This window comes from Vanellus vanellus, assembly GCF_965231255.1.
Source record: "Vanellus vanellus genome assembly, chromosome: 16".
Classification (NCBI taxonomy): Eukaryota; Metazoa; Chordata; class Aves; order Charadriiformes; family Charadriidae; genus Vanellus; species Vanellus vanellus.
This window is the reverse complement of record NC_138921.1, coordinates 7,873,073-7,900,986: the sequence shown is the minus strand read 5'-3', so window position 1 is coordinate 7,900,986 and position 27,914 is coordinate 7,873,073. Positions and strand designations below refer to the sequence as shown.

The following is a 27,914-nucleotide window of genomic DNA, read 5'->3' as shown; positions in this document are numbered from 1 at the left end:
GGTTCCTTCTATAGAGAAATTATATTAATAGATAATTTAACAGGTACTAGTCCTGTGACTCCTGCTGAGTCACTTTTGTGTGCTATCAAATGAGCATTGTATTAGTTATGTTATAGATAGTAATAGTAATGCTATGGCTAGTGGAAAATGTATCATTTGAAGAGGTCAATAACCTGATCCCAGAGCGTGTTACAAGGTTAGGTACTCTGCTGTATAGAGGAGATAACTGTGACACAAAAACTAGGTGACAGAGCTGCAAACAATCCTATGAAATGAGACTCTCTTCCTTTTACTTTTCTATGCCTGTTTGCTATCCTTTTTAGCACTTCAGATATGGGAAATTGTAGCTGATTGTATTTCATTCCTGTTCCTTGTTAAGTGTGTGTTTATGTTGCTGTTTTCTTCTAAACAGGAAGGTGAAATACTTCAACATGAAAGGGAGTTTTTCTGATCCGTATACAATCCGTGGCTTAACAAAAGCAGGAAAAGAGGTGAGCTTCTGTGCTGATTTCTGTAGTATCATTCACTTCAAACATTTCAGGTCTTCGTGTGTTGTTTTTCAGGTCTTTGTGTGTTGGTTTTCAGGTCAACTGGAAGCTAGATTGTACTTTTGCAAATTGCTTTAGTTATTCAGTATCGTTTTGGTGAGGGAGATTTGCATTTTCTACCTAGAGAAGATGTTTATGAACTTGACTGTTACCTACTGAGTCCCTAGCCTCTAATTGATCAGTTAAATGCTATTACTTTATCTTTTTTTTTGCTCAGTCGCACTTCTTTGATAAATGCTTACAGAGATGTAAAGAGGACCAACATCTCCTTATTGCTCTGAGCATTAGTTCAGTCTGAGGTGTTTTCCTTCTTCAGATCAATTGTAAGGGCGATTAGCTTTCTAATACAAAATTGTGTGTAGCAGGCATTGTACTGAATGCACAGCTTCAAGCAACTGGGACACGGAACAGAACGGTGGCCATATCTGCGTATTTAACAAGAGACTAAAAATGCATTTTTAACACCTTTTTGAGGGTAATTATATAATGTTACTGGTTAATATCAGCTTGAGAGAGCAAAAGTTTTTGGGGCTAGATGCCTAGCATTTCCTGAAAACATACCACTTTGGAGGTAGCTTAACTCCAGGCCTCAGAGACAGAATTTGCTTGCTGTGATCTCTGTGGTTTGTCCTAAGCAAAAATTGATTTTTAAAAGCTGCCCTTTGTGTACAACTGTTGCTTCCAAGTAGTCATCAGAATCTTGTCCAATGTAGGAACAATTGTAAACTTAATATTAAAACAAAAACCGATAGAGAATGTGTAGGAGAAATTCCTGCATGTATTACTTTATTTTATCTCCATCCTTTTTTTTAATGCATTACTTATTATTATGTCATATAAATAGCAGATGGTAGTGCCAGCTTTCTCATTTATCACTCATTTGTATGTAGATAAAATCTAAAGACAGATAAAAGGTTTTCAAATGCTTGATTTTGGTTTTGTATTTTTGTCTGTAGACTATTGTTACTGCAGAAAATATTGTCATTGCTACTGGTGGAAGACCAAAATATCCTACACATGTAAGTTACACTTGCCATCGAACAATTCCAATGGCTTTACTGGTTTTGTTGCAGATAATGAATGTTTGGAGAATCAAAATGTAAATATAAAGTAACATGGGAGAGATTTTTGTACTTGTGTCATGTGGAAAATGATCTTCTATATAAAGTACAGAGTTTTCAAAAAAGCATTTCCATAGAAAACAATCTGTATCAATTTAGTATGTTGATGTTGCTTAGAGCTGTAGGATAATTCAGGTTGGAAGGGATCTCTAGAGGTCATGTAGTTCAACCTCCTGCTCAGGGAGGTTGTGGTCAGCTATTGAGTCAGCTGTGAGGTCAGATCATGTTGCTCAGGGCTTTTTGCAGTAAGGTTTTGAAAATCTCCAAAGATGAAGACTGTATGACATATCTGGGCAATCCCAGATAAATAATTTCATTGGTCTACCGGCTATACTTCAGCTAATACAGCCCAAGTTGCTATTAGCTTTTTTTTGCTGTCGGGACTTGGGTTGTATATTCAAGATCTTACCTGTGTGATCACAGATTGCAGGTGCACTGGAGTATGGAATCACAAGTGATGATCTGTTCTGGTTAAAAGAATCTCCTGGAAAAACGTAAGTTACCATGGCTTTAATAAATGCTGGTGTTTGTACTTTTTCTATATGGCAAGGTGAAAGATGTTCAAAATTGCCTTTTATACACTTGTTTTTCTGTCTTCTGTTTTTCCTTCTGAGAATTTGGTTTGCTATGCGTCAACATCATGCTGCAAACCTTCATTAGTAACTAAAAGATTTATCCCTCTCCTCCTCTTATGAAATTCCCTTCTGAAATAAAATGAAATATGAATTTTCACAATCGTAGGTTAAGGTGACTTTTTTTTGATGGAGCAATTACACATTGAAGTCACAAGAGGGCAGCGTAAACTTAAAGGAAGGTTGTACTGGCCCTATTTGCTACGGGTGTGTGTGAAATTGCTGTTCGATTAGGAAAGAAACTCGACGTAATTTTACATTCTCTTAAGTGGTCGCAGTTCTGATAACGAAATAAAATATGATGAGACAGTTGGGTTACTTTTGGCTTTTCCTATGCTTTGGGAGCTATTGTTTAACTGAATTACTAAAAAATGGTTTTAAATGGAAATGCTAAAATGACATAGTCTTTTACAGCACATAGCACAATAAGATTCTGAGTCAATACTTACACTACAGAGCAAATGCAAATGATTGGGATAGGAAATGCACGTTTGCTAGCATGAAAGTCAGATAATACTATTTTTTTACTTTGTTGAGCAATTCTAGAGAAAGCAAAGTATATATAAGAAAAAGAGACTTGAAACTATAATACTGATGTTTTGAGAGAAAACAGAGCTGCCATTCATGGCTGTGACTTTCTAAGATAAAAAATGCAGCGTGTTAGGCTAAACATCAACTAGATAAACATAGCTTCTTGGTACCGTTTAAAAACGTTGCTGCTGTTTGTAGTATATCAGTCACCTCTTGAATTTTGAGAGCATGATTTATGCTCTCTATTTAAAAAAAAAAAAAAAACAAAACAAAACAAAAAAAACAAACCAAAAACAAACCCAGCAAAAACAACACTGCCGCCCCCCCTCCCCCGCTAAAAACTAAACATAAGATTTACCCCTGTAAGACATTTCTGTGAAAACGTGGCTTTTGTCCAGTTGCTACTAATGCAAGTTGTAACAGTGTAATGTGGGAGTCTAGTGTTTATATGTTGCATTCCTGAGATTTAGTCAAAATAAGCCTGCAGGGGCTACAGTAGCATTTCTGTGCTTTATCAGGCTGTGTCCTAGCAAATGAAGGAGGGAGTTGTTAAAGGTTTGTTTCTCTCGGATTTGTTTCTATTATAAATATTCCCAAGGTTCAGTTTAACACCTTTTGTTTTTAGTCTGAGCTGGGTTGTGCTTATTCTTTCTTTTCTCCTTCTCCAAATGTACATATCTCAGTTACAAATTACATGCCTGGGGGTTACAGAACTGTTGGTCCTGTGGTTATTCATATTTTTTTAAAAAAATAAAATAAAAAAGAGCAAGCCATTACCCAACTTAAAAGTCCCTTAGATATACAAACATTGTGAAGAAATTCTCACTACTGAGGTGAAGGGTTTTGGCAAGAGTGAATTAGAAAAGATGCCTTGAAACATGTTCAGAATGAGTGAGAGATTGAGCAGGTGTGAAGGAGGTTAGGTTCTGCTTTCTTAACTTTTCTATTAGACACTGACAACGACCAGGAACTCACTAGTTTGTAGAAGAAATTGTGAATAATGTGCTGCTGATACTATGAATGACTGCCAGCTGGCATCTATTTTTCATCTAATGAAAAAGAAGAGCAAACATATGCCCAAATTACAGATATTCTCATTCTATTCTCTGTGAATCTCCAGTAGATATTTCTTTATGGGGAGCATATGGCTTTTTGCAGCACTTCCTAGCAGCTACGTGCAACAAGAGGGGGTGATCATCCATTCACAGATAAATCAGATGCCCTAATGCTGGAAAAATTTATTTCCCCCTGTGTTAAATTGTTTGCCAAACATAAACCCCAGACTAGCAGATTTAAATTTCTTTAGCTCAACCCGTTCTCTGTACACCTTCAGAACTTGTATGTTTTTGTTATAGGATAGGTAGATGTTATCTAGGGTCTTTTGTGAGAAAACGTGTTGTACTGACTCTGCAATCCCTGGGGCTTATGGAGCAGCAGCCCCCATGTCAGCACTTTTCAGAAGTTTTAAAGCATCTCTGTTAGAACTAGGAGATGGTGCAGATTGGCTTGTGGCCTATACCTCACCTTAAACCAGTGTTTGACCTACTGTTTTTTCCCTGCTCTCTTAGTAGAGGATAGACTGTAAGAAGAGCTTTCCAAGTATTGGACTTGTTTCTCTCTTGCAGCATTGTGGATGAATAACTATCCTAGTCCTATGTGGCTAGTCAGTGGCAGGGCCAAAAAGAGCAGCCAAATTTGCTGTCTGCAGAGCTCCATCATGTCTCTAACATTTGGTTTTAGTTGCTATACATGTTCACATATAAAATGTTTTAATTTTCTAAGGTTTTTTATGTCCTCCTATGAAACACATTTCTGTCTTTGTAAGCATGAATACCAGTAGTTTTCTTGGTAACATGGAGGAGGGAGGATCATTGCTTTGTAAATTTTAGTTAAAAATTGATGAATGATACCTCCTTATAAAGACACTGCAATGTATGTACCACTTTGTGTTAGCCTTCAATTTGTGTGTGTTTTTCCATGGATTTAAGTGTTTATATTTATTTTGTGAAGCACCATAGTAGTGCATGCTACTTCATCTAAGAATCAAGTGAAGAGTGGGATGTGTAGGCCACAGGTTGGTATTTCAAATGTGTGCCTTCCTGTGATCTGACTACTTTGAATTTTTGCCTGTTCGGAGCACATTTTGTCAAAATAGTTTTGTTTTGTTACTTAGAATTTTTGAATTAATGGAAGCATAGCTGCTGAGGGAACAGGTCTTTACTTAATGGATTATTTCCATGCAACTGTTTTCTTTGCTGGCATTGTCCTTTGTGTTGCTAAAACTTATCTTCCTCAAAACAGTCAAATAAGGTTGGATATGGGTAAAAGAATATGATAACATTCTGTGACTTATGTTTATAATGCTTGTGCTTCCTTGCTTATCCTCCTAACTTTAAATAGCCTACTTAAACTCTGTGATTATGTGAGTTTGTATTTTGACTTTTTTAAAGTAAATGTCTAAATTCAAGTAAATTTCTAAAATGTCTAGCTTTCCAAAACACAATTAGCAAGCTACATCTCCCATACAAAAATCTCCCATCTCAAAAATCCAAAGTTTTTTTTTTAACTTTGAATATGGCAGTATGAGAGAGACTTGCTTTAAAAAAAAAAAAAAAATGCCCAAAATAAACAGAAAAAATATGCCAAATATTCAGGTGGGTTTTGTGTTGTGCTTTTGTGTTGCTGTTTTTTTGATGAAAAGTTCTTAATAAAGCATGGGGGTGAAGTTTTTTTATAAAGCATATATTTCCATAGATGAAAATCATAGTCAAAAAGAGCCTAACGTTCTCTATTGTTCTCATAGTAACTAGAAATTTTGATCCCTAATGATGCTTTTTTTCCTAATTCAAAAACTTAGCAAAAGACTTTGTCGTAAGTGTAAATATTATGTGGAATGCATCTTCAAACTGTGAGATTTTAACAAGTCCGCATAACACATGAACACCAAAGGGATGTGAGTGCAGCCTGTCCAGCAGCTGAGTGTCAGACCCATTTTTACCTCTGGAAGAGTGACTGAGCATTCTGCCTTTTCATACCTAGCAGACGTAGGGAACTGAGGATATGGTAAGAAGAGAGAGGACTGCAGGGATAGGGCATCTGGGGACAGGCATGGAAACTTCTGTGCTGTAGATAAACCTCATAAATTAAAAGTGTTGATGGACAACTTTAGTGATATTCTTGGTTGAAAGGGTGTGAAATATGGGGAGAGATGAGAGCTGGAGTTTTAATTAAGGTCTAAAATTGATGTATTTGGTAAATGCTAGTCTGGGTAAACCTATTAAATGGATTTTCTATAATTGCGTACACAGACTTTTGAAGACAGGGAGGGCAAATATTTGGCATTTGGAAAAATAGGGTGTTGTCGTGCTTTAGGCTGAATCAGCTACTGGGGACATGGGGCACCCCATATGGAACTGACAGATGCTCCCTCTGTTATGCAGATGGTTATGAATCAAAATGAAATTTAGCAATTAATAAAATCTTATATTGGGATATATTTAGTAATTAAGATACCTCTAGAAATTGAGATATACTTGAGTTCCAACAAGACTGTATGTTTATATGTTGCCTACTGTCTTGGAGGCAATGATGCTGAGAGGCCCTGTAAAGATGAGGCATCAGTAGCAATAGGCACTGCAGGAATGACCTGCCAGTATCCAATCCAGATATATTTGTGATGCCTCTTAACCTTGCTAGCTTCTCTGAGTTTTTAATGGCTTTCTTCATTTTGTCTTTCAGAGTATGTGTTTAAATGTCTCTTTACACTATAAAAACAATTCCTTATGTCTTATAAGTCTGTTCTTTTTTTATCCTCTTAATAAAAAAAAGCCCACGTTATAGAACACTATAACATGTCTTTGTTGGAGTTGACAAGCAACACTCTTTTTTCCCATCTAACATCAGATCTGCTTCTCAAACCTGTAATTTTGTAACTATACATACTTTAGAAAATATTTTTTTGGTTGTGCAGAAATATGCACAAGCTCATTTGACTGCTTTATTCTTTTTTTCTTTTTATGTAACAGGTTGGTTGTTGGAGCCAGCTGTATCCTTTGAAAAAGCTGTGATGATTTATGATTATAAGCAGCATAGCTGTCTTTCCTATGAAAGCTCAGTTTTCAGAATTCCTTTGCTCATGCCCTGCAGTTGAGTTGGTAATAGAATGGTAATCGTTTTCTGTGTAGTAGCATCATGGGAATTAAGGTCAGCTGAGGATAAATTCTCAGTATCTTAATAACAATGTTATCTACGAGGAAAATATTCTAAGGTTTCAGAGTTTTATTCTATGCAACAAAAGCAAGATAAAGATGTCTGTGTGAGGAGAACTTGATATCTCTAGGTAAAAAGCCCACTTGCATACTACCCTTTTATATTTCATTTACATGAGACTGTTGTTTATATTTCCTTAACTGATGCTTCACCAGATGTTTCACTTGAGTGTGCTGGTTTTCTAACAGGGATTGGATTGGACACTACAGTCATGATGAGAAGTATCCCACTTCGTGGGTTTGATCAGGTGAGTACAGGTTACCTTACATCTCCTTATATACCAAATATATTTAAAAGTATATTTGATTATTCTTGTCTCCTAAAGAAAAAGCAGTTTTGGCTTCTCCAAACATTTCCTAGTACATGCTTTCTGAAGCGAAACTAAATAAATACTATCTCTTGTTTTCCTATCATATTTCTTGATACTGTACTCAGAAAAGTAAATCTTTTTTTTTTCCTCCTGCTTAATTGAAAACAAGATTGAAAAGGTTAGGAAGCAGGGGAGGGATTTATGCCACTGCTAAAAACATTAGACAATCTCTTTAAAATAGTCCTGAATTTCTAGGAGTTACAGATAATGATTTTTAAAATAAATTATTTGACTTAATGTGAAGTAGTTCAATGTGGAATTCATTATGATGAATATAAATAAATCACTAAGCTGAAAGTTTGTAATGACGTAGGAATTGGAAATCTTGACCTTACCACTTTCAAAACAGTGGCGGTTATAATTAGGAAAAAAAAAAATTACATAGTGATTTCAGTGGACCTATCAACCCTAAGCTCAAGAAAATTAAAACCAAAAACTTTCAGGAAAGGAAATTTAAAGAGAAAAAACTGTGTTTCAAAATTGGGAAAGATTTTTGAGAAGTCTTATTTAAAAGTATAAGTGGCCATAATTGTGCTGACAAAACAGAAAACAGTTTTGGGCAGAAACCCATTCCTGTATAAAGAGGATAAAAGCAATTAGGAATCACAGCCAAAAAAAGAAGACAACAACAACAAAAAGAGGTTTTATATAGGATTTTTGTACAACTTGTAACTGCTTAAAGAAGCAATAGAAGGTAGTATAGCAGGTTTAGGTTAAAGACAAGTTACGGGATCGAGTAAAGGCATTATGTGATGTGAGTTTGTAGCCTCTGTTCTACAGGTTAGATGATCTCTTCGATAGCCTGGTAGTCCTTTTGGTCCCTAGATCTGTAGGGAGAGTATGTTAAAGGTGATTGTGAATCTTCTGTCCCTGCAAGATTTGATGCTAACTCTGCTTTGAAGGAAGAGTTTCTGTAGTGTTTTTAAAATGAGGAGAGAGTTCTGGGGCTTCACTCACACATGCTGTGAGCTTTCTTTTTGAAGTTTCTAACATTTTTTTCTCAGGCAAATAACTTTGGAAAATGTCAGCCTTAAGAATTAAGACTGTGTCACGTTAATAATTTGAAAATAGTGTTTTCAGAATGGGAATAAGTGCACGTTAACTTAAGTATTCCTGGTATCATAAATTAGGATTATTTTTTTTTTTAATGCTTAATTTCAATAGTGCAAAATATTGACAGGCCAAAGTTGATGTAAGAGTGATAGAACTATGGACTTGTTTTTAAGAACTTCTTTGCACATACTGTGTGTAGGAAAACTATTTCCTTGAATAACAGCACAGTTTTTGAGGAGGGAATATTGCTGTTAGAAGCAGCAGTGACAGCTTCTGGTTGCATGCCAGCCACTCCCACTTTGAAGTGGCTTTCTTAAAACTAGTGGTATGTGTATCAGAGTTTGCAAAACACTGTATAAGAATGTGTCTTGGGATTTGTGCTCATCACTGAAGAAATCTACACCTGTAACAGCATGAGACCTGAGCAAGCAGGGAATAGTGTAAAGAGTGTGTCTGTGGCAATTCATAAAACGCTTACAAGTAGGGTTTTCTCTGAGAACTTGATCCTTCGTAGGCAGGAAGAGCACAAAAGACATTTCAAAGTTAAGGAAGTATTAATAGAAATAAAATAATTATGTTCAGCCTGTAGCCACATTGAGTCTGATGGAAACTGGTTAGTGAGTTATCATGTTTCTGAAGAGATATAACCCTGCTCTTGCCTTCATATTAGTTAATATCAACTTGGAAAATAAAGTTTTGTAAGCTGAGAGCTTGCAGGTAGTTATTCTGTGTGACTGGTTTTGTAATAATATCCTTTAAGTAATAAACATATTCTTTGACAAAGTGCAACCAGAATTACTGCAATCAAGAGGAATGACATCTTTAGATAAAGCTGTCAATGCAACACTTTACTACTTGACTGTGGTGTGGCATTATTTCAAGCAGGCTCTTAAGGCAAAAGCATTATTTCCTTTTTGTAGTAGAACTTTCCAGGAAACCTTAGTGATTCATAGTCGTTGCAGAGAAATGGCAGGTGTCATGGCAAAGCAACAGTATTTAATTCTCGTCAAGCTGCCAGAAAATCGTAATTATAGTAATGTTAAATTGAATATGCTCTAGATGCTATTTTGTATAAGCAACGAATTATTTGAAGGCAACTGTTTTATATACTATTTTACTTTTTTAAAATAGTTTGAATATTCACATGTAGATGCCCCTTGGAATGGATTTGCAGGTCATAGTGGCTTAATAAATTATGTGTCGAGAATGCATAGTAACTAAGTGACAAAGAATGTTTGATATGTGCAGTTTATTTACTGGATTTTCAGGAAGAGAGCTGAAGGAGGGTTTTACATTAAAATGGTCATATATCTAAGGACAAACAATATTTTTTTTCCCTACTCAACAGCAAATGGCATCTTTAGTAACTGACCACATGGAATCTTACGGCACAAAATTTTTAAAGCGGTGTTTCCCAACCAAAGTTGAAAAACTGGACAGCAACAGATTGGAAGTCACCTGGAAAAATACTGACTTGGGCACAGAAGAAACTGATTCCTTTGATACAGTGATGTGGGCAGTAGGTAAACTTGATTATCAAAATTTATTTTCAATGCTTTCCATTCCAAAAATTAAGTCCCCTCATCATGTTGTATGGAGCCAAACAGCCCCCCTCCCCCCCTTTTTCACATTAAATGTTTAGTGACTTAAACATCAATAGTTTTTTAATTCATTTCTTGTGTGCCTGACTTGTTCACTTATAGTCTAAAAACACATGAAAATTACAGTGAATGGAAGAAATCTGTGGTAACTAATTTTGTATGAGCTGCAATAAATGAGCGACTATTTAGTCTTCCTCACATTTACTTGGGGGTGAGAGCATGAATTCCAGCAACGTCTGTGGTGCAGGCAATATTCTCTAAGTCCACACTGTTGACTTACTCATGAAGCTATTCACTACAAGTTCCCACTTACCCTGTTCAAGAGGCTACCATGTCTTCTAGGAATTTTTCTAAACTGTGATGCTTTAGTTTGTTAATGCAGTCATCATCCAATTTGGAGAAAAAGAAGTAATTGTCCATAAAAATCTGAGCTTGTTGCAGGGAACCTTGGAACTTCAGAGCTTTTTGAAACCTGTTCAGGAACGTTCATGTATCTCAGACCCCTTGGAGCTGACATAGGATGCCTAAGTCAGAGTATTTCAGTTTAAAAGAATTTTGTGACAAATAGCTATGAGCATAATCACCAGAAACGGGAATTAAATCTGGGTTTTGCCTCCTTTGAGTGAAATGTTACTTCTTGTAAGGATTGACGCACTAAATGATTTACGGTACAAGGCTGCAGCCCGCAGGAACGAAAATACTCTTTCTGCGTTGTCTGCCCAAGTTGCTTGCTTGTTACTGTTACGACTTGGCCCTCAGTTGCTATGTTAGTTCAGAGGGACTGCAAGCCCATCAGAATAGGAGACTTCTTGTCTTTTGTGCTTATAAAGCTTTGTGAATATTTGGAATTCTAGATAAATAATGGATGGCTAAAGGTAGAAGTGATATTTGGCAAGCAGATGATATCTGTTGAAGAAAGTAAGTAGTCTTAAACTTAATGCCCAAGAAATCTATTTTGATGCAGAGGAACGACCAGTTTTACTGGCAGCTTTAGTGATTCCTTGAACTACTTCATTTTTGTGCTATTCTTTTTATCTGAAACTACTGTTTTAGAGTAGTGGGGAAGCGTTTACTCTTTCATTTGTTGATAACAGATAAAGTTAAGTTCTTGTGGTCGTAGAATAGATCTGTTAAAGGAAACAGGAACAGAGCATTTACAGCATTTTGTATTTTGCCTGGTGTCCTGTTGTTCTTTTTCCCCTGGTTAAGTTAGCTTTATCTCTTCCTAATAGCCCAGCGAGCAGGTTGTGTGTTGTGACAAACATTTTATTTCGCTTACTATGATTACTGTTCTACTATAAGTGCAGTGGGCTTCTGTAAATTGTGGAAACAGCCTATAATAATGATTATGCTCACCAGAACCAAAGACACTAGTGCTTGCCAAGAGCAAAAAAGGTCATGCTATCTAGAGGTGGAACAGTCTTGAAAACTGTAGAATAATATTCATGAGGTGAGATGAAACTGTTTCGAAAAAATGTGTTTTTAAATGCCATATTTGATTTTTCTCAAGCTTTCTGGTAAAGTACACTGAGGTGGAGTCACACCTGTGAAATGTCAAGTCGATTTGTTTACTTTGGTCAGAGATGGAAAAAAGAGCTATTAAATTGAAATAATAAGGAAAAAAAATCTTGGTTGAGTGTTAATTGCAATGGAATAAGGTTGCACAATATACTATGGCAACTCAGTTGTAATGTGATTCCACTCACTATTTTGATACAGAGGAACTACATGTATTATAATTTTTGTCATAGATTTGAGTTACAATCCATATTTAGAAACTGCAAAATGAATAGTTTGAGGGTTTGGGGTTTTTGTGTTGACTTTTTTTTTTTTTTTTTAAGTGTTCAAATTGGCATTTCACCCTGAAGGATTAAACACATTAACAGTTAAAGCTGGTTAATTGATGTGCAGTCGATATGATTCATTGTTTTGCTCTGTATCAACACACCCACACCAGGTGTCTCAGATAATAGGCTGGGAAACTTGGTAGTGTTGAGGATTTCCTGTCTGCAGATGTGCCAGTTACAATATTGATTGAAGAAAGTCAGCTTGTAGAGCTAGTTAAAGAGCAGCCGTTATTGTTAACTAATAGTAGCCTGAATTATAGTAGATATTTCCTTAATTTTTGTAAGCGTATTGTGGAATTTTAGTAGGATTTTATGAGTATGTTAAAAATACTTACTGACAGTGGGACATAATTTGGGTTTGGTAGGATACAGTATTATCTCTTAATGTAGGCCTTTTGAAAAAATGTACATTGCATTTCTATAAAGAGCTTTGTTTATCTCTTGGAATGTGTAATTTTCTGCTCGTGTGTATAAGCCAATAAAAGCAGGCACAAATTCTTTGCTTTTCTAGCAGCTTTTTTGAACCAGTCAAAATATTTGATGGAAAAAAAAAATCGTTTTGGTATCTTTTAATGTAATTTAAAGGTTTCGATCCAAAGCTTTTGTAGGTAACTGTTACGGGCCTTTGTTACCTTGCTGAGTGACTATACTGTTATATTCTAGATCAGTGAAACAACTCTTTCTTGACATTTGATTCTGCCTGTCTAGTCCTGTAATGGCCTTCTGTCTTTTACTAGTGCTCTGTCTTCTGCTTTTGTGAGAATTCTCTTGAAATTATAAGCTTTTGAGATTTTTTTTTTCATTCAATATGGAATCAATAAACTTTTAATATTATATAGTATTCTCCCTGCCCTTAAGGAAACAAAAAAATTTGTACATTAGGTGCCTAATATACCTAAGCTCTGTCTTCTGCTTTTGTGAGAATTCTCTTGAAATTATAAGCTTTTGAGATTTTTTTTTTCATTCAATATGGAACCAATAAACTTTTAATATTATATAGTATTCTCCCTGCCCTTAAGGAAACAAAAAAAATTTGTACATTAGGTGCCTAATATACCTAAGCTACAGAGCAATGGTAAGTGTATGCATGGACAGATTGAACATAGGGTCTTCACCCAAAGAAAAGGGTGGAGATTGACACCTTTATAAACAGATGACTCCTGAGCTCTGGGGCAAAGTTGCAAGAGATCAGGCTTGGTAGAGTGTATTTGTTTCAGCTATCAGAGGACTGAAACTCATGGATCGAAAGCTGCAGTTGCAACACAGCTAATACAGAAAAGGAATTGGTGAATAGTATTTCCATTTGAATTTGCAATTGATGGCAAAAGATCACTGCTGTAACTGGAATATGATTATTCACAAAGTCCTTAAAAATATATGGAGTTACTACATACCTAATGGAGTCTTACTGTGTGGAGGAGCAACACTGAATTGATGATTAAACTAAGCAGGTATTTACAAAATACCCTGGAATTAGTTTGACAGAGAAAGTGAGGTAGTGTGCTAGTAAATCGTTAACAGAAAGAGCAATGACCAGCAGCAGATTTTAAGTTTAGCTTTACAAAGAGTTTTCTCCCTGATAAGAGCATTGGAACAACCATTTTCAAGTTCCTTTGCATTCATAAGCTTAGAGGAAAGCCATTGTGTCTTTGAAATAATATCATCTTTTCTATAAAAAGGAATTACAACTTTAGCTCAGTGTAGAGCTGAACAGGTATCAGGTGTTGCCCATCATGTGCCGTCAAGCATGTGTCAGACTGGATGCTTGGTAGATACATTTTGTAGTGCAGTAAAATAAGATCCTTGCTTTTCAGTATCAAGAAGGGGTTAAGTATGTAACTTTTTTTTATAGCAGTTTTCTTCAAGTCTTACAACCAAATCAGATTGGATTAACTAAGAAAACAGAAATTTTGTTTGGAGATTTTCTTTGAAAAGTCCCATATGGGAAAGTAGCTGCAATCTCCTGTGAGCATATCTCTGCCAGCCCCTATAGAAATGGGGATGGGCTTTAGATCTGTCTTTGCAAACAAAATCTTCCCATCCAGTTTTTAACCTTTGAACTATCCCGTGAAAAATAATGCACCTTGGTTGATCTCAGACAACTGTTAGTGCTAATGTGACGTGGTTTGCTGAGGCTCTGGGTCTTTGTTCTGAACTTCCCGTGTCTCTTTCTCATTAATTTTAATTCATTACTGTCTTGGTAAGATGTGGTTTCTGCAGTCCCAGTGAAAATTGTCATTCCGATTACATCAGCTAGTGCTTTTAGTTTTGTTTTTTTCCAATATCTAGTTTTAATGACATTCAGTCAAGACTTTATTCAGCAGGGCTATTTTTAATGTGCTAGTAATTTTATTTTTTTTTTGCATTAAAAGAGGCCTGAATGGTACTTTTTCCTTCTTTTCTTTAACCCACCCATAAACTTTGAGTGTCACTCGTACTTATTTTGCCAGTTTCTAACTGTGAAAATAACTTCTTCATGTAGAGGAAAAGTTAGATGCTAGGCTATGCCTCTAATCTGCATGTGAAAGAATGTTTCTGATTCAGAACTATAAAGTACTATTTGAGTTGATAGATGATGGCTAGCCTTTACCTGAGTGGTGGTATAAATAAATAAAAAAATGCTGGAAGATGCTCCAAAGTAATTTCATGAAACAAGTGGCATTTTCTACAGAATACAGGTTCTGTTCGCCCCTAAGTGTCTAGGAGATTGAGGCCAACGACCTTATTTGGGAATGGTGATTAGGTACTGGTTTTTAAGGCTGCAGAGCCATCCTTTAAGGGTGTACAGAACTTTTGGTTAAAGTAAGCTTAGTGTGGGAGAATTAATGTAAAGATGAACTGTAGTTTTCTTCTCAGAAAGTGTTTCCAGCCCACTTTACCTTGTACGTGACCTTGAGAACAAACCAAATAGAATTATTAGAAATCTGTCCCGTGCTGTAAAGTTTTCCTTTGGTTGCATTTCAGGTGGAGTTGCTTTTTTTTTTTTTGGTCCTACCCAAACAACAACAACCAAAGCGACATGTCTCCAGACACTAGTGACTTCAGATGTACAGTGGATGGCTATGGCCAGGTGTTTGATTGCACTATGGCTGCCACAAGCTTTCTGCTGAGATGACTCCTCTGTGAAATAACTATTACTCGCCAACGCTACAAGAGATAGTACATCTTAGCAGACTTGGCAAAGAACCAGTTACTGCCCTAGCACTGACTAAGGGTCAAATTATTTTCACGTTGTTGCAGGCATGCTGAAAATTTATCAGTAATGAATGATATGTTCCAAAAAAATCCTTGTAAAATTGGTGGTTCTGTCAATGTGGTTCTGAACTTTTTTTACCTTAGTTTTATTGTAGTCAATATTTTCTTGGAATCTGAACATTAGTTACACTGAATTAGTCTTTATTAGTCATTATGCTGGCTATGTTTCAGAGAACACCTTGTGAGTTTTGAGAAGGGATTTGAAGGAGGAAAGAGTAGTGGTCTTGAAAGTAATTTGAGGACTCTGTCAGGCACCCAGAACAGGATGAGAGAGTACCAATACTGGGAACACAGATGAGATTTTGATTAAGGTCAAACTGAGGTTGGATTGGGTAAAGCTGTGAAGTGATGTGTCAACATGCCAATGGGTAGGGAAGAAGTGGAGAAGACTATTGGGCTTAAGTTTTATGCCAGAAGAACCATCCTGTCACCCTGCAGTATCCTCACAGTGGCCATCGGCAGTATCATGCCTGATAATAAAATGCTTGGTTGGTCCTAGTTTGGATGTTTCAAATGCTAGGGGGCAAACAGATATTCCAGCTTCTGTGATGAAGAAAATGCAGGAGACCCATTATAAAATTCTGCTGTCGGCTGCACCTTTATCACCCTGGGAAATCTTACTGTATGCAAGACTATGCTATCACTTATTTACTGATGCTACTTACTCAACTATGCCTATTCCTATGGTTTCTTCTCCATTTAGCTGCTTTGTTCTCCACTGTTGAAGGTCCTGCACCTGAAGGCCACAAGAGCTTGATATTGCTTTCACCTTATTCTGCGTGCAAGTGTGATTACCAGAGCCCCTCAGCATATGATGGGCCAGAAATGCCACATCACAATATAACCAGCCTGGCACATGTCCGAGATGGGTGCTTTAACCAGTCTCTTGTCACTCTCTGTAGCTAAGCTGGCTGGCAGTGCCATTAGGAAGCCTTGTTGTTAGATTTTATAAAAACAGATCAAAAAGCTGTTTTTTCTTTTTAAGTTAAAAGCAAATGGGGGCAGGCCCTGAAAGCAGGGGTCTGTGGTTTTCATAGCTGTGTGGTTATTGTATGGCTCTATTAAAGATGAGGTTATGATGTAGTATTAGAAGTGCAAGAGTCAGGTAACCTTTTTAAGGGTCAGATTAGAATTGGCACCTTTCTTCTAGATGTCTGGCATAATATCTTACTGCTTTGAACAAAAGCTAAATCTAGTCTTCTGTCTTATACAATCATACAGTCCTTGTTCTGTGGCAGTTTCAGGGCAGTGGACACCTTTAAACTAAAAGCCCATGTGCTGCCTTTAGGAGGAGGGGGCATCTCCGTGTTGCACGTCTGGTAGGATTTGGTATGATTTTGTATTTCCCTCTGGATCTTAGAAATAAGCTGTAAATTCATGCTTTCTTGAATCTGTAGACATTAAAAACTTAGGAGTTATGGGTATGAAACAAATGTCCTTCTGATCCAATACTACTGAGAAACGGTGAGAACTGACTCTATAATACAAGTAAGTGAATGTTGGAAACAATCAGAATTTCCTGAATTTGACATTAAAACTTACCAAGACACATTGGATAATCATGAACCTGAGCTACTGAATTTGAGGTGAAGGAAGATCAGTAAATGTAATTCTGGCTTATGGAGGTGAGCCAGCATGTGGCTAAAGGCCAATAAAGCTTCAGTTCATTTTTTTAAAGTTTTGGTTTTGCTTTCAGAAATAATATTTAAGCACTAAAGTTGAGAGGGAAATTTCCCTTTGAGTAGCAACACACTTTTTGTAACTCTTAGCTATTAATACCAAGCTGTACACATGTTAAAATAGACTGGAATCGAAAGGTTAAGTGTTATCCTGCAGATTTGATAAACTCAGCTGTTGTTGTCACAGGTCTTTAAATGACTCTATTGACAGTTTTTCTTTTTTTCCTCTTTCAGTGCCTGCCATTGCGTGCTAAGCTTTCTCTTGGCTCTGCCTGGCAGGAAAAAGGGGAAACTAGAAAACCCCATTAGTTGTCCATTTGCAGAATATCCAGCCTTTACTCTCAATACACAAAGAAATACAACGGTAGGAAGTTGTTTCACATCCGAGCCAAGATAAGGTCCTGGAGGTTTATTATTTTTGTTGCCTGATAGCATCAGGACTGGGGAGCAGGGGGCAGAGAAGGAACAGCAGATCTACATCCCTTGGGGACAACAGAAGGGAAGACAGACAGATAGCCAAGTGCCGACAGCTTCAGTCAGTACTCCCAGAGGAAGTGTTGGTTTCACCAGATGAAATTAATACACAGAAGTCTTTACAGAGGCATTCAGATGTGACATTGTTTGGGGGGCCTGGCTATATGGCAGATGTATAAAGCAATGAATCATATGTTTACATATAATTAGGTCTGTATTGACAAGCCAGGTTTTCCTTTTGTTTAATAATTTCCTACATTAACATCAAAGAGCTTGTTTTCATAATGAAAACACATTTCCCTTTTTGTTTTGCTTTGCTATAGCTCTGTATTAACATCAAACACAAAACCATGACTCACGCAAAGGAGACCTATATATGTAGATGTAGATATATCCATAGTTCATTTATAGCATCTAAAACTGGATGCAATATTACAATATTCCCTTCATTTGGATATATTCATGCAATCTTTTCTATGTGATTCTCTGTGTCCCTACAGTTTTGGGAGTACCTGATAATTTCACTATGCTTATTAATCTTGAAATATATTTGAGAATTGGATAGGAGTTAAGATTCCTAGTTCTGGGTCAGGAATTTCTTTGTTAGATACTCTGTAGAAAGCTCAGTGTAATGTAATCAAGACTTCGGTGGTGTAAGTGGTAATTCTATACATAAAACACTACGAAAATATATATTATTTTTTTTTAAGATGAAATAATTTAAAATCTTTGGAAGAAGAAGCTGTAATAAAATCTAGGCTTGGTAGAATGTGCCTCATTTGTTTTAAAATCCTTTTAAAATACTGTTTCTGAACTCTAGGAATAGTGTTTCTAAACTCTACAGAAATAGCTCAAATACAGAATTTGAGCTAAATAACTCAGCATTAAGGACCTGAGAGCAAAGTTGGTAAACTTTTTTTCATCCAAGCTGAGACAACTAAAAGGGCTTTAAGATAAGTGTATCAGATAACAAGGAAAGAGGACTTCAGGAATGTTTAACATCGAACAGCTTTATTTTTATCCACAAGTGTGCACAACAGGCTGTATGTTAGTATCGAGTGCCATTTGGTTAATGTTTATTGGAAATTTTCAGTGTAGAAGTTAGTTATTATATGTATATTCATGCTACATTAGGAAACTGAATTTAAAATGTGTAATAAATACTAATTTTTGCAGTGGATGTTGCCCCGCACATTTTTAAAGGATAACTTTCTCTGAAATTGCTTGAGCAAAGGCAATGGTAATATAGTTCCCTTCACACAGAAATTCATATCCATACTTTCCACCCTTACAGCTTTTTCAGTATGAGATAAGTTTTGTCATGTTTTTACTTGGACTATCAAATAGCACAAAGTTCTTGGAAACCTACAGTGGAGGATGCCAGCTTTTTAGATTAACACTGCTAATAGTTTTTACTTTGATTTCTTTTTTTTTTTTTTTTCCTTAAGGCCGAGCCCCTGACACTGAAACGCTCAATTTGGAGGCAGTTGGAGTGAAAACTAATTCTGAAACTGGAAAGATCATTGTTGATGCCAGTGAAGCTACTTCTGTTCCTCACATTTATGCAGTTGGAGACATAACAGAGGTACTGAGTCTACATAAACTATTTTACAATAACAGGAAGCCGACTTTGTTCCTGACTAATAACTAGTCCCCAGATGTCGTCATGCACTAGCATATATCTTACTGTTTTGCTCTTTTTCATTTTGCAGAGCTGTAGTGTTTATGCCAGCCACCTGGGTCAGTAATTTCCTTCACATGAACCTTGTGAAGTATCTCAGCATTAGAGATTATTGCTGATGTTTATCAGGGAATGCATCATTGGTCAGAGGCTAATAATAATGTCTTTATCACTTCAGTTATCTTTCTAATAATGTTTTTATCACTTCAGACACATGACTCCATACTGCCTATGAATGCTGAGTGAAAGCAGTTCTTAACTTCTGGAGTTGAATATTCTTACTGGGAATGACCATGACAAGTTCTGTTAATTCCATTTTTAGTATTTTGGGATTTAATTGAGACTAGTCACAAGACAGCATTTCTGCTCACTGACACAAAATGCTTCTAACAAAAGTATCTTCCTCTAGAATAAGAAAAAATGCTGCAAATACTAAATGCATTTGACTTTTGTTCATGGTTTCTGAATGGTTATGCCAAGTAAACATGAAGTGTGGTTGGTTGGTTGGTTGTTTTAAAGGAGGGGACATTATAACTGAAGCAAAATAATTTACTTATTATAGATGCAAAACCAGAATTCTGTGGCCTTAATCTAGTGCTATTGATAATCTACAGTTATCTATGGCAAGAATGTCTATGTCTTGTCCTAATCAAAGTCCACTCAAATACTTTCAATCCCTCAATTTCCGGTTTACAGAAGAACTCAGAGTATCTACTGCAAGTTGGGCATCCTCAAATACGTTGTCTTCCTAAAAAATAATGTTTGTTTGGATTCTGAACTGAACATTTATAGGAGGATATTTTCATCAGCTGCCTGCTGTTCCTGAAAAATGTGGGCAATATGTAGAACATAGAGGCTGGGCATCGCAGGATACAGAATTCTCGCCTGTTGTTGAACTTAATGGAATTGAGTGCTTGCCTTCCTAACAAGATTGTTTTTGATATAGTGAAGACATCTGTTTTAAAAATTCGGTAAATCTAAATACTATAGCAATATCCAAACACCATATATAGTATAATTTGAGAGACCTCTAAAAGACTTCTCATTCTGCCGTGTTTAAAATCTTTTAAAGGTCTCCCAAATTTATAAACCCTACACCTGAAGAGATGTAACAGGTTACATAATGTCTTGGGAATAGCTCTGCAAATTTCTGACTGATCTCTGGAACTGCCAGAGACACTTAAATCTCATAAATCTGCTGACCATTCCTGACCTCTTCCCCTCTATTTAGACATGTGTTTCTTCCTGTCTGTCTCCATCTTGGTGCGAATGACTTGCCATTTCCTTTTAAACTGTGTTAAAACTCTTTCCTGCTCAGCTATTTCTCCATTTTTTTTCTTGCTCTCCACAGCTTCTCTGTCCTGTCCAGTCACTCAGAGCTTTGGGATTATGTACGGTTTCTCTGCTTACTTCTCGCTTCACGTACAGATTCCCTGTGTACTTGTCATTTCTTGCTCTGGGGTATTTCCTGCTCACAGTGACCTCCTACACCTGCTTGAGCCTGATATATGCCTTGGTTGCGCCTCCTGTTTTCCAAACTTTTCTTTTTAATTTCATCCAAGAAGTAGTTGTTAGAGGCAATGCTGGCAGGACCTTAGATGCTGTTGCTCATTTTGCTGCCAATCTGCAGTGTTATTTTGGGCAGGTCATTTCCTCTTGGGTGCTTTTTGTCTTCTGCCCTTTGAGGATTTAGTTAAGTAAGAAATACAAAGTTGGAGGCAGGATGCTCTCCTCTTTCCTACTCTGGATCTAAAAAATCAGGTCTTCATTTATTTGTCATTTTAATTTTGTTGTTAAAACTTGGGTTTCCTTTTCCTGCTTTTGTCCTTATTAGTGCAGATTTTTGAACTTGAGTCGTTCAATAGGCCCTTCTAAAACTTTGTTGCTTTTTTAACACATTTATACTGTGTCCAGTGTACAATTGTGGGGAAAAAAACTGAAGAGTTAAATCAGTGCTCTGCAGAAATGTTCTCTTAAGGTTTTATCTGCATATGGCCTCAATATAGGGAATTAAAGAAATCACAGTATAGTACTCGTGCATGTCTAGAATTTAAAGATAGAAGGAATTATTGCCGCTATCTTATCTGACTCCTGAACAATGTGAGCAATGTAGTTCCACTTGCTAAGGAATAATTTATTTGAATACTTAAATTAATTTTGTCTTTTTTTTTTTAAAGCAGAATTAATATTAATAATATTAATAGATAGTAAATTTCATTGGCATGGGAACCAGCAGTGAAAGAAACTTCTGTGTTGGTACACATCTCAAAGAATATACACAGAAGAATTAAGTGCATCCTGCTAAGAACCACAAAGCTGTAGAGCTTGTTGTGTGATACTTTCTGGGTGAGACCTACCAAAAGAAGGGGATTCTTGTTTCCTGTGAATAAGCATCAGTGATCCCTAATATTGCTTATAAGAATAAGATTTTTTTATTCTCCAGTTTTCCTGCTCACAATTTCTCTTTGCTGTGTTCTCTCCCTGACAGAGTCTTTTTGCTACCGTAAAATGCTATTGCTCATACCTTTTGAGTGTAGTTCTAAAGCCCCCCTCCTCCCTCCTTTACCACACCACACTGAATAGGCACTAAATTGCTACCAAATACTACTTTTTTTGTTGTTGCTGTTGTTTTAATTCAGTGCCCTGGCTGGAAGGAGAGTGAGAAAGGGGAAAGGCTAGTTTCCTGATATGTTCAGAATGACTGTTTTCATTTGGGAGTCATACCCAGCTGGCACAAACGGGAAACTATGTGTGCATGCGTGTCTTGTTGCACCCTTGTATGGCAAATGGAATCCTAGTGTTATCCAAGCTGTTCATTTGGAAACAAGGGGAAAAAAAACCCTTCCAGAGGTCAGTCAGTTTGTCTACCCTCAAAAAAAGGTTTTCCAAGCTTTGGCAAAATATTATTTTCAACTGACAGGTGAAATTGCATTTAGGCGTTTTCATCTTCTGTAATCAGAATGAGGAAGACCAAGCTGGAATTTCAGTTTGGTTTTTTTTTCAGTGCTGATATAAACTCTCTGTGTTAAAATTCTTCTTCCAGTGGTATTCTTGTTGAAAAGCATGGCATACACTATAAAGAAGTTCTCTCAGAAGGAGGTTTATCATATGGCCATGCCACTATACATCTGTCATATCTCAAAGGGTGTTATAACAAAGATGTGTAGAGAAGGTGGAATGTACAGTATGCTGCTTTGAATAGAAATATGACCAAAAAGAGTTGTGTTAGAACAAATACACATTACTTCAAAGCTTTTTAAACTCTCTTAGGAGCCATCTCGTTTAAATGTATAATACATTGGAGGATTGTTATGAACAATTCGTATCCATAATAATCAGCAGAGTACTTCTACACATGACTGCAAAGTGAATGTTCGTTTCAAATATTTACGAAGCAAGGTCTTTAAGTCATTGTTTATGAGAAATTGGGCTTTATCTGCATGGATGTTTTAGTAATTAGTTGGGTTTTATGGAATGCATGGCAGTGCTTTCACAATTTTATCTCTTGTTCCAATCTTCTATTCATTTCTGGAATGCCAAAACAACGTCTGTATTTCCTGCTACAGAAATGATTGGCAACCATGTTTCAGGCAAATGTGTAGAAGAAAAAACAAATGGCAGATTTCATCTGGTAAATGACATTTACAGACTTGAAAGTCAAAATGCTGGATTTGAAAAAAACCATGATTTGATGGATCTTAGAGGGGCGGAAAGGGATAGACTTGCAGTTTTGTGATTTGTCATGAGCCATGGGGGAAAACAGGTTAGTGTTCATTAACTATTAGAATTGTAGTTTCTGTTATCAGGTTAGACAAAATCGTGTTTCAGTTTGTTTTTTTGCAATGGAAGTTTTAAGTGGTTATTAGTACAGATAAAAGCATAAATGCGTATTAATATGAAGATATGGTATGTGTGCTGAAGTAAATGGTAGCTAATATTATGTACAGAATCCGTCTGGCAAAATACAGAAAAGATAAGATGGCAAAGAGGAATGGATTCCAGTCAATGCTAAAAAGCTTTACCAGAATGGAAAAAAAGGTTGAAAAACTTGAATGTGTCTGGTGGGGAATCCTTATTTTATTTTCTGCTGAAGAGTGTTTCCAAGGGCTTATTGGATGATGACCTCCAAGTGGGGTTTTGCATCTCCCTCTCTCGTGAGACCCCACCTGGAGTACTGCATCCAGCTCTGGAGTCCCCAGCATAAGAAGGACATGGACCTGCTTGCTGGAGTATGTCTGGAGGAGGGCCACGAAGATGATCCGAGGGCTGGAACGCCTCTCCTATGAGGAGAAGCTGAGAGAATTGGGGCTGTTCAGCCTGGAGAAGGCTCCGGGGAGACCTTATTGCGGCTTTACAGTACCTAAAGGGGTGTCCTGGTTCCGGCAAGGATGGGGTTAATTTCCCCAAGGAGCCGGCAGGGGAGGCAGGTGTTCCATCCCACGTGACCCATGCCCAGCTATAAAAGGAGCTAGCCGGGGAGGGGGAGTCAGTCGCCACTCGGGGGCGGGCTGCGGCGGTGCGGGTCCGGTCGGTGCGCGTCCGGTCGGTGCGCTTCGCGGCGGTACTGTAATCGCGTTCTTATATTCCTTTACCGGTGTTATTGTTTTTTGTTCTTCTTCCCTTTGTCTGTTCTGTTAAATTATAATATTTCAACCCACGAGTTCTTGCCCTTTTCTGCTGATTTTTCCCACGGCTGTGGGAGTCGAGCGAGTGGCTGCGTGGGTCTTTGTTGCTGGCTGAGGCCAAGCCACGACAAGGGGGCCTACAGGAGAGCTGGGGAAGGACTTTTTACTCAGGCATGTAATAATAGGACGAGGGGGAATGGCTTTAAACTGGAAGAGGGCAGGTTCAGATTGAACATTAGGAAGAAGTTTTTCAGTTTGAGAGTGGTGAGGCACTGGAACAGGTTGCCCAGAGAGGTTGTTGAGGCCCCATCCCTGGAGGTGTTCAAGGCCAGGGTGGACGTGGCCTTGGGCAACCTGGTCTAGTGGGAGGTGTCCCTGCCTATGGCGGGGGGGTTGGAACTCGATGATCTTCAAGGTCCTTTCTAACCTAAACCATTCTATGATTCTATGACAAGTGTTGTATCTAGGTAAGACCCGTATGAATCAAAACTTCACCTGTTTTGCAAAGCACTCAACATTAGGGTTCTGGGACACTGCGTAGTCCTGTTTGAATATAAAATGTAGCCAGGAGTCATGGATTGAACTGGAGCATGTCCTGGTCATATCCTGCTATCATTCCATTTCTCACTTGCAGGAAGTTAGCATTTGTCAACAGCAATCCTTTTCATGCCCCTCTCTAATCCAGAGCTTGAGACTAGGACCAACTCAACCTATAGGTTGCAGTGCTAGTAAAATAGTGTTCCACTTCTCCAATCCAGGACCAACATAGGAAGTCACTAACAGTGCCTGCAAATAGCTGTTTTGTGTCTGTGTTCTGACACTTTTTTTAAGAGGGCTGGTGTTATAAAACCACAGTTGCTTTATACTAGGCTTCTCCTGCTGTAAAATGACCATCTGAAAAATTTCTTGATGACTTACTATGGAAAGAAAGGGGGAAGTGAATGGTTAGCATGTGAATATCCTCTACTTTTCAAGGGGTGATGTGGTAAGATGCAAGGTTTTGACTTTCATTCATGGCGTTCGTTTTCCTCCCCATCAAGACAGATATTGCACTCAGAGACTTAAAAGCCTTCTCCGTTTGGAGTCCTGGCTACTAGACTGGAATTCCAAAGACTTGGCCTTCATCTGACCATTGTCCCAGGAGAAATCCTTGGATGCTGCTTCTCTCTTAGTTAAAGCTTTGTGCTCTCTTCTTAGGGGCGTCCTGAATTAACACCCACAGCAATAGCTGCAGGAAAACTGCTGGCTCAGCGTCTTTTTGGCCAATCTTCGGAATTGATGGACTATGACAATGTGAGTTGTTATTTCTTTTTTCAATAATAAAACCCAAATCTTATGCTTTTTTTTTTTTCCTTAAGAATTTTTGAAGGAATTGCATTTTGTCATCCGGGATCCAGCTTTGACAGTAGCCGAAGAAGATGTGTGTAACAGCTACACTTCTCAGTCATGCAAAAGTCTCCCCTGTATCTGCCATGCAGCTGCTTTCCTATGGTTCAACAGTACCACTTTCTGTTTCCTCGCAAACAGGTACCTACTACAGTTTTCACTCCCTTGGAATATGGTTGTGTTGGATTGTCAGAAGAAGCAGCTGGGCAATGTTATGGATCAGATAATATTGAGGTATGAAAACATTTTTTATTTTATAGCTGGTGTCAGAGTTACAACAGTGAAAATTCTGTCTTTTCATAGTGCATCAGGCAAAATTTTTGGTCGCCAAAAATACTATGTTTGCTGTTAGGGAGTTGGTGTCTTCAGAAAAGCTCAGGACTTTAAAAGTATTGCAGCAGGTCACAATGGAAACTGTTACCTAGTAGGCTTAAAATTATCAATAGGGTGTGACACCTTTAATCTAGCTGCCATTTTAGTAAGTTATATTGTGCAGCATTGTTAAATAACAGTTATGTTCCTTTTTAGTTGTCAGAATTGCTGGTCAGGTACTTTAGTTTTTGGGATGGCCCCAGAAATATTCACACAAGCTGCTAAGTGTCCTTGTGGCTAAAAAGTCTTGATATAAGATGCCTGGGCATTGCATATTGATGAAGAAATCCGTTATGGCTTATATTCACACCCAGCCCTCTGAAATAAGGAATGAGATTAAGGGACTCATGATGAAGACATTCACAATCACTATATAATAATACAAAATTCAAACAAGTCAAAAAGATATGATGTGTTACCTTTATTAACTCATCAAAAAGACTGTCAGCATATGACTCGGTAAGCTATGGAAATAAAAAGCGCAATACTTTACCTCATGACTAATCAGTTATTAGTTTTGTGTTTTATGATTCTGAAATATAGTTTATATTTCAGAAATCTGTTCCAGAACACTTATCTAGATTTCTGGATGCTATTGCCATCTAGAATGATATAAATTACTGTAAAACAGTTGATCTTGCCTGATTAGGAGACAATTTATGTGTGTGTGTCCAAAGATGATGATGATATGTATGTATTAGAGAGCAAGTTCAGCTGATGGATTTAGCTTGGAGCCCCAGGCAAAACCATTAATGAAAAAATAAGCATTTATTATTCAGAATATGTCTCGTGGTATACATTACTATAGATATGGAAAACTTCTTGGATTTCGTTATTTTCAGTAAACAAGTTGTTAAACTTTTGGGAGAAGCTTAACGGAGCAAAACTAACATTTTTAATTTGAGGCACTGGTTAGAGTATTATGCTTATTTGTGATTTTTTTTCAGTTTTGTTTTTAATCTAATAGTTCTCTAAGAAAGGTTTGTGTTAAACTCTTACTGCGCTTTCCATATTTTTCTTTAAAATAATGAACAGGTTATAAATAAATTAATTATTTTATACAACATTATAAATATGTAGTAATAGTAGTCATTGTAATACTCAACAGAAGGTTTTGACATAATAGTACTCTGTAATGCAAAATGTTATTGTTTTCCCTACCAGGTATACCATGCATATTATAAACCTTTAGAGTTTACAGTGGCTGAAAGAGATGCAGCTCAGTGCTATATGAAAGTGAGTGTTTTGAGTTTTTAACTTGCTTTTAGAACAAGAGATATTGTACAACCAGCTTTAAGGAGCACTGTTTGGCAAAAAAACCCTTTCAAGATGGATGAGATATTTTCTTGGTGACAGCCTGTTTCTCTAGTGTAACTTCAAATGTTTAATATTCATTACATATCCTATTGCATCTTGAAATTGCTTTACAGATATTAGCATTTTTCAGAGCTGACATTCTGCTGATTGATACCATCTTTGAACTGCTCTTAAGGTCCTAAGAAATATTGCAAATTCTATAAAGATTAATCTCTGCCTCCCCTAGCAAAGTTCTTAACTATAATGTTTGAGTTGCCATCTCTTGGGGAAAGTATGCTACCTTCAAAAAATATTAAGCATAAGCCTTACGAAACTAGAGTAACTGTTCAGTCTTACTCATGAAAACAAAAACCTCCTGGTTTAGACAAAAGCGTTGGACTTGAAATGTGTCTTCTCCAAGAGCAAACCAGTTGTTTCAACGTTGAAAAGGTTTTTGATGCACTTGCCCACAGTAGAGACTCTTAGATAAGGTGAAGTGTAGTATGTGTATATGTATATATAGTTTTCTTTTTCTTTTTCTCCTCAATATTAGGGAACAATCTTTTCTGAATAAATGTAGTAACTTCTGTAGGTCCATCGCAAATTATTATGTTGCTATTGTTGTGTTATATAAGGAATATCCATTGTCAGTAGTTGCAACCAGTTCTTCTAACTATATTTTGTGCCATCTGATTTGTGTAAGTGCCTTAGTAGTTTACCTTAACTGTCCCAAGTATCAGTGCAGCTAAGGTGATGCTATTTCTTTTTAGATATTCCCTTTAAGTTATGTAAATGAAAGTAAATATTAGAGGGTGAAGTAGTAATAGCATAATAGTTGTTGGATGATATTTAATATAGTCCTTACTAAACTCACAAAACACATGAATAAACATTAAACTTGAGAGTTTCAAACTCTACTGCAAGAGGGTTTTTTCTTTAAAACTCCTCAATATTTAAAGTACGACATCAGAATTGCTGCTGTTCCTGGGATTCCTAATCAAAGAATTCAAGCCTTTACTGAATAGCAGAACCTATTAGATTAGCAATGATTTAATGCTTGATGGGAGGACACAAGGAGAGACTGACTTTCTTTTGATAATTATAAAGATGGTGTCCTTAAAGGAACTAAAAAGTTTTCATTAAGTTCTCTAATAAAAGTTAAGTGTGCAGTGAC

The 27,914-nt window shown here is 37.0% G+C and overlaps 1 protein-coding gene across 2 annotated transcripts in view; it reads left to right on the top strand.

Moving 5' to 3' along the window:
• The window catches only part of TXNRD2 (thioredoxin reductase 2), a gene marked incomplete at its 5' end in the record, with an annotated part of 35,118 nt that overhangs the window by 3,760 nt on the left and 3,444 nt on the right, over positions 1 to 27,914 (top strand). For both annotated transcript variants that reach the window (XM_082491573.1, XM_082491572.1), the window contains 10 exons: positions 413 to 491; positions 1,505 to 1,567; positions 2,093 to 2,163; positions 6,858 to 6,877; positions 7,257 to 7,348; positions 9,873 to 10,047; positions 18,829 to 18,965; positions 24,884 to 24,979; positions 25,214 to 25,306; positions 26,609 to 26,680. In XM_082491573.1, the coding sequence (XP_082347699.1) occupies positions 413 to 491; positions 1,505 to 1,567; positions 2,093 to 2,163; positions 6,858 to 6,877; positions 7,257 to 7,348; positions 9,873 to 10,047; positions 18,829 to 18,965; positions 24,884 to 24,979; positions 25,214 to 25,306; positions 26,609 to 26,680 (898 nt within the window). The remainder of the gene's footprint in view (positions 1 to 412; positions 492 to 1,504; positions 1,568 to 2,092; positions 2,164 to 6,857; positions 6,878 to 7,256; positions 7,349 to 9,872; positions 10,048 to 18,828; positions 18,966 to 24,883; positions 24,980 to 25,213; positions 25,307 to 26,608; positions 26,681 to 27,914) is intronic.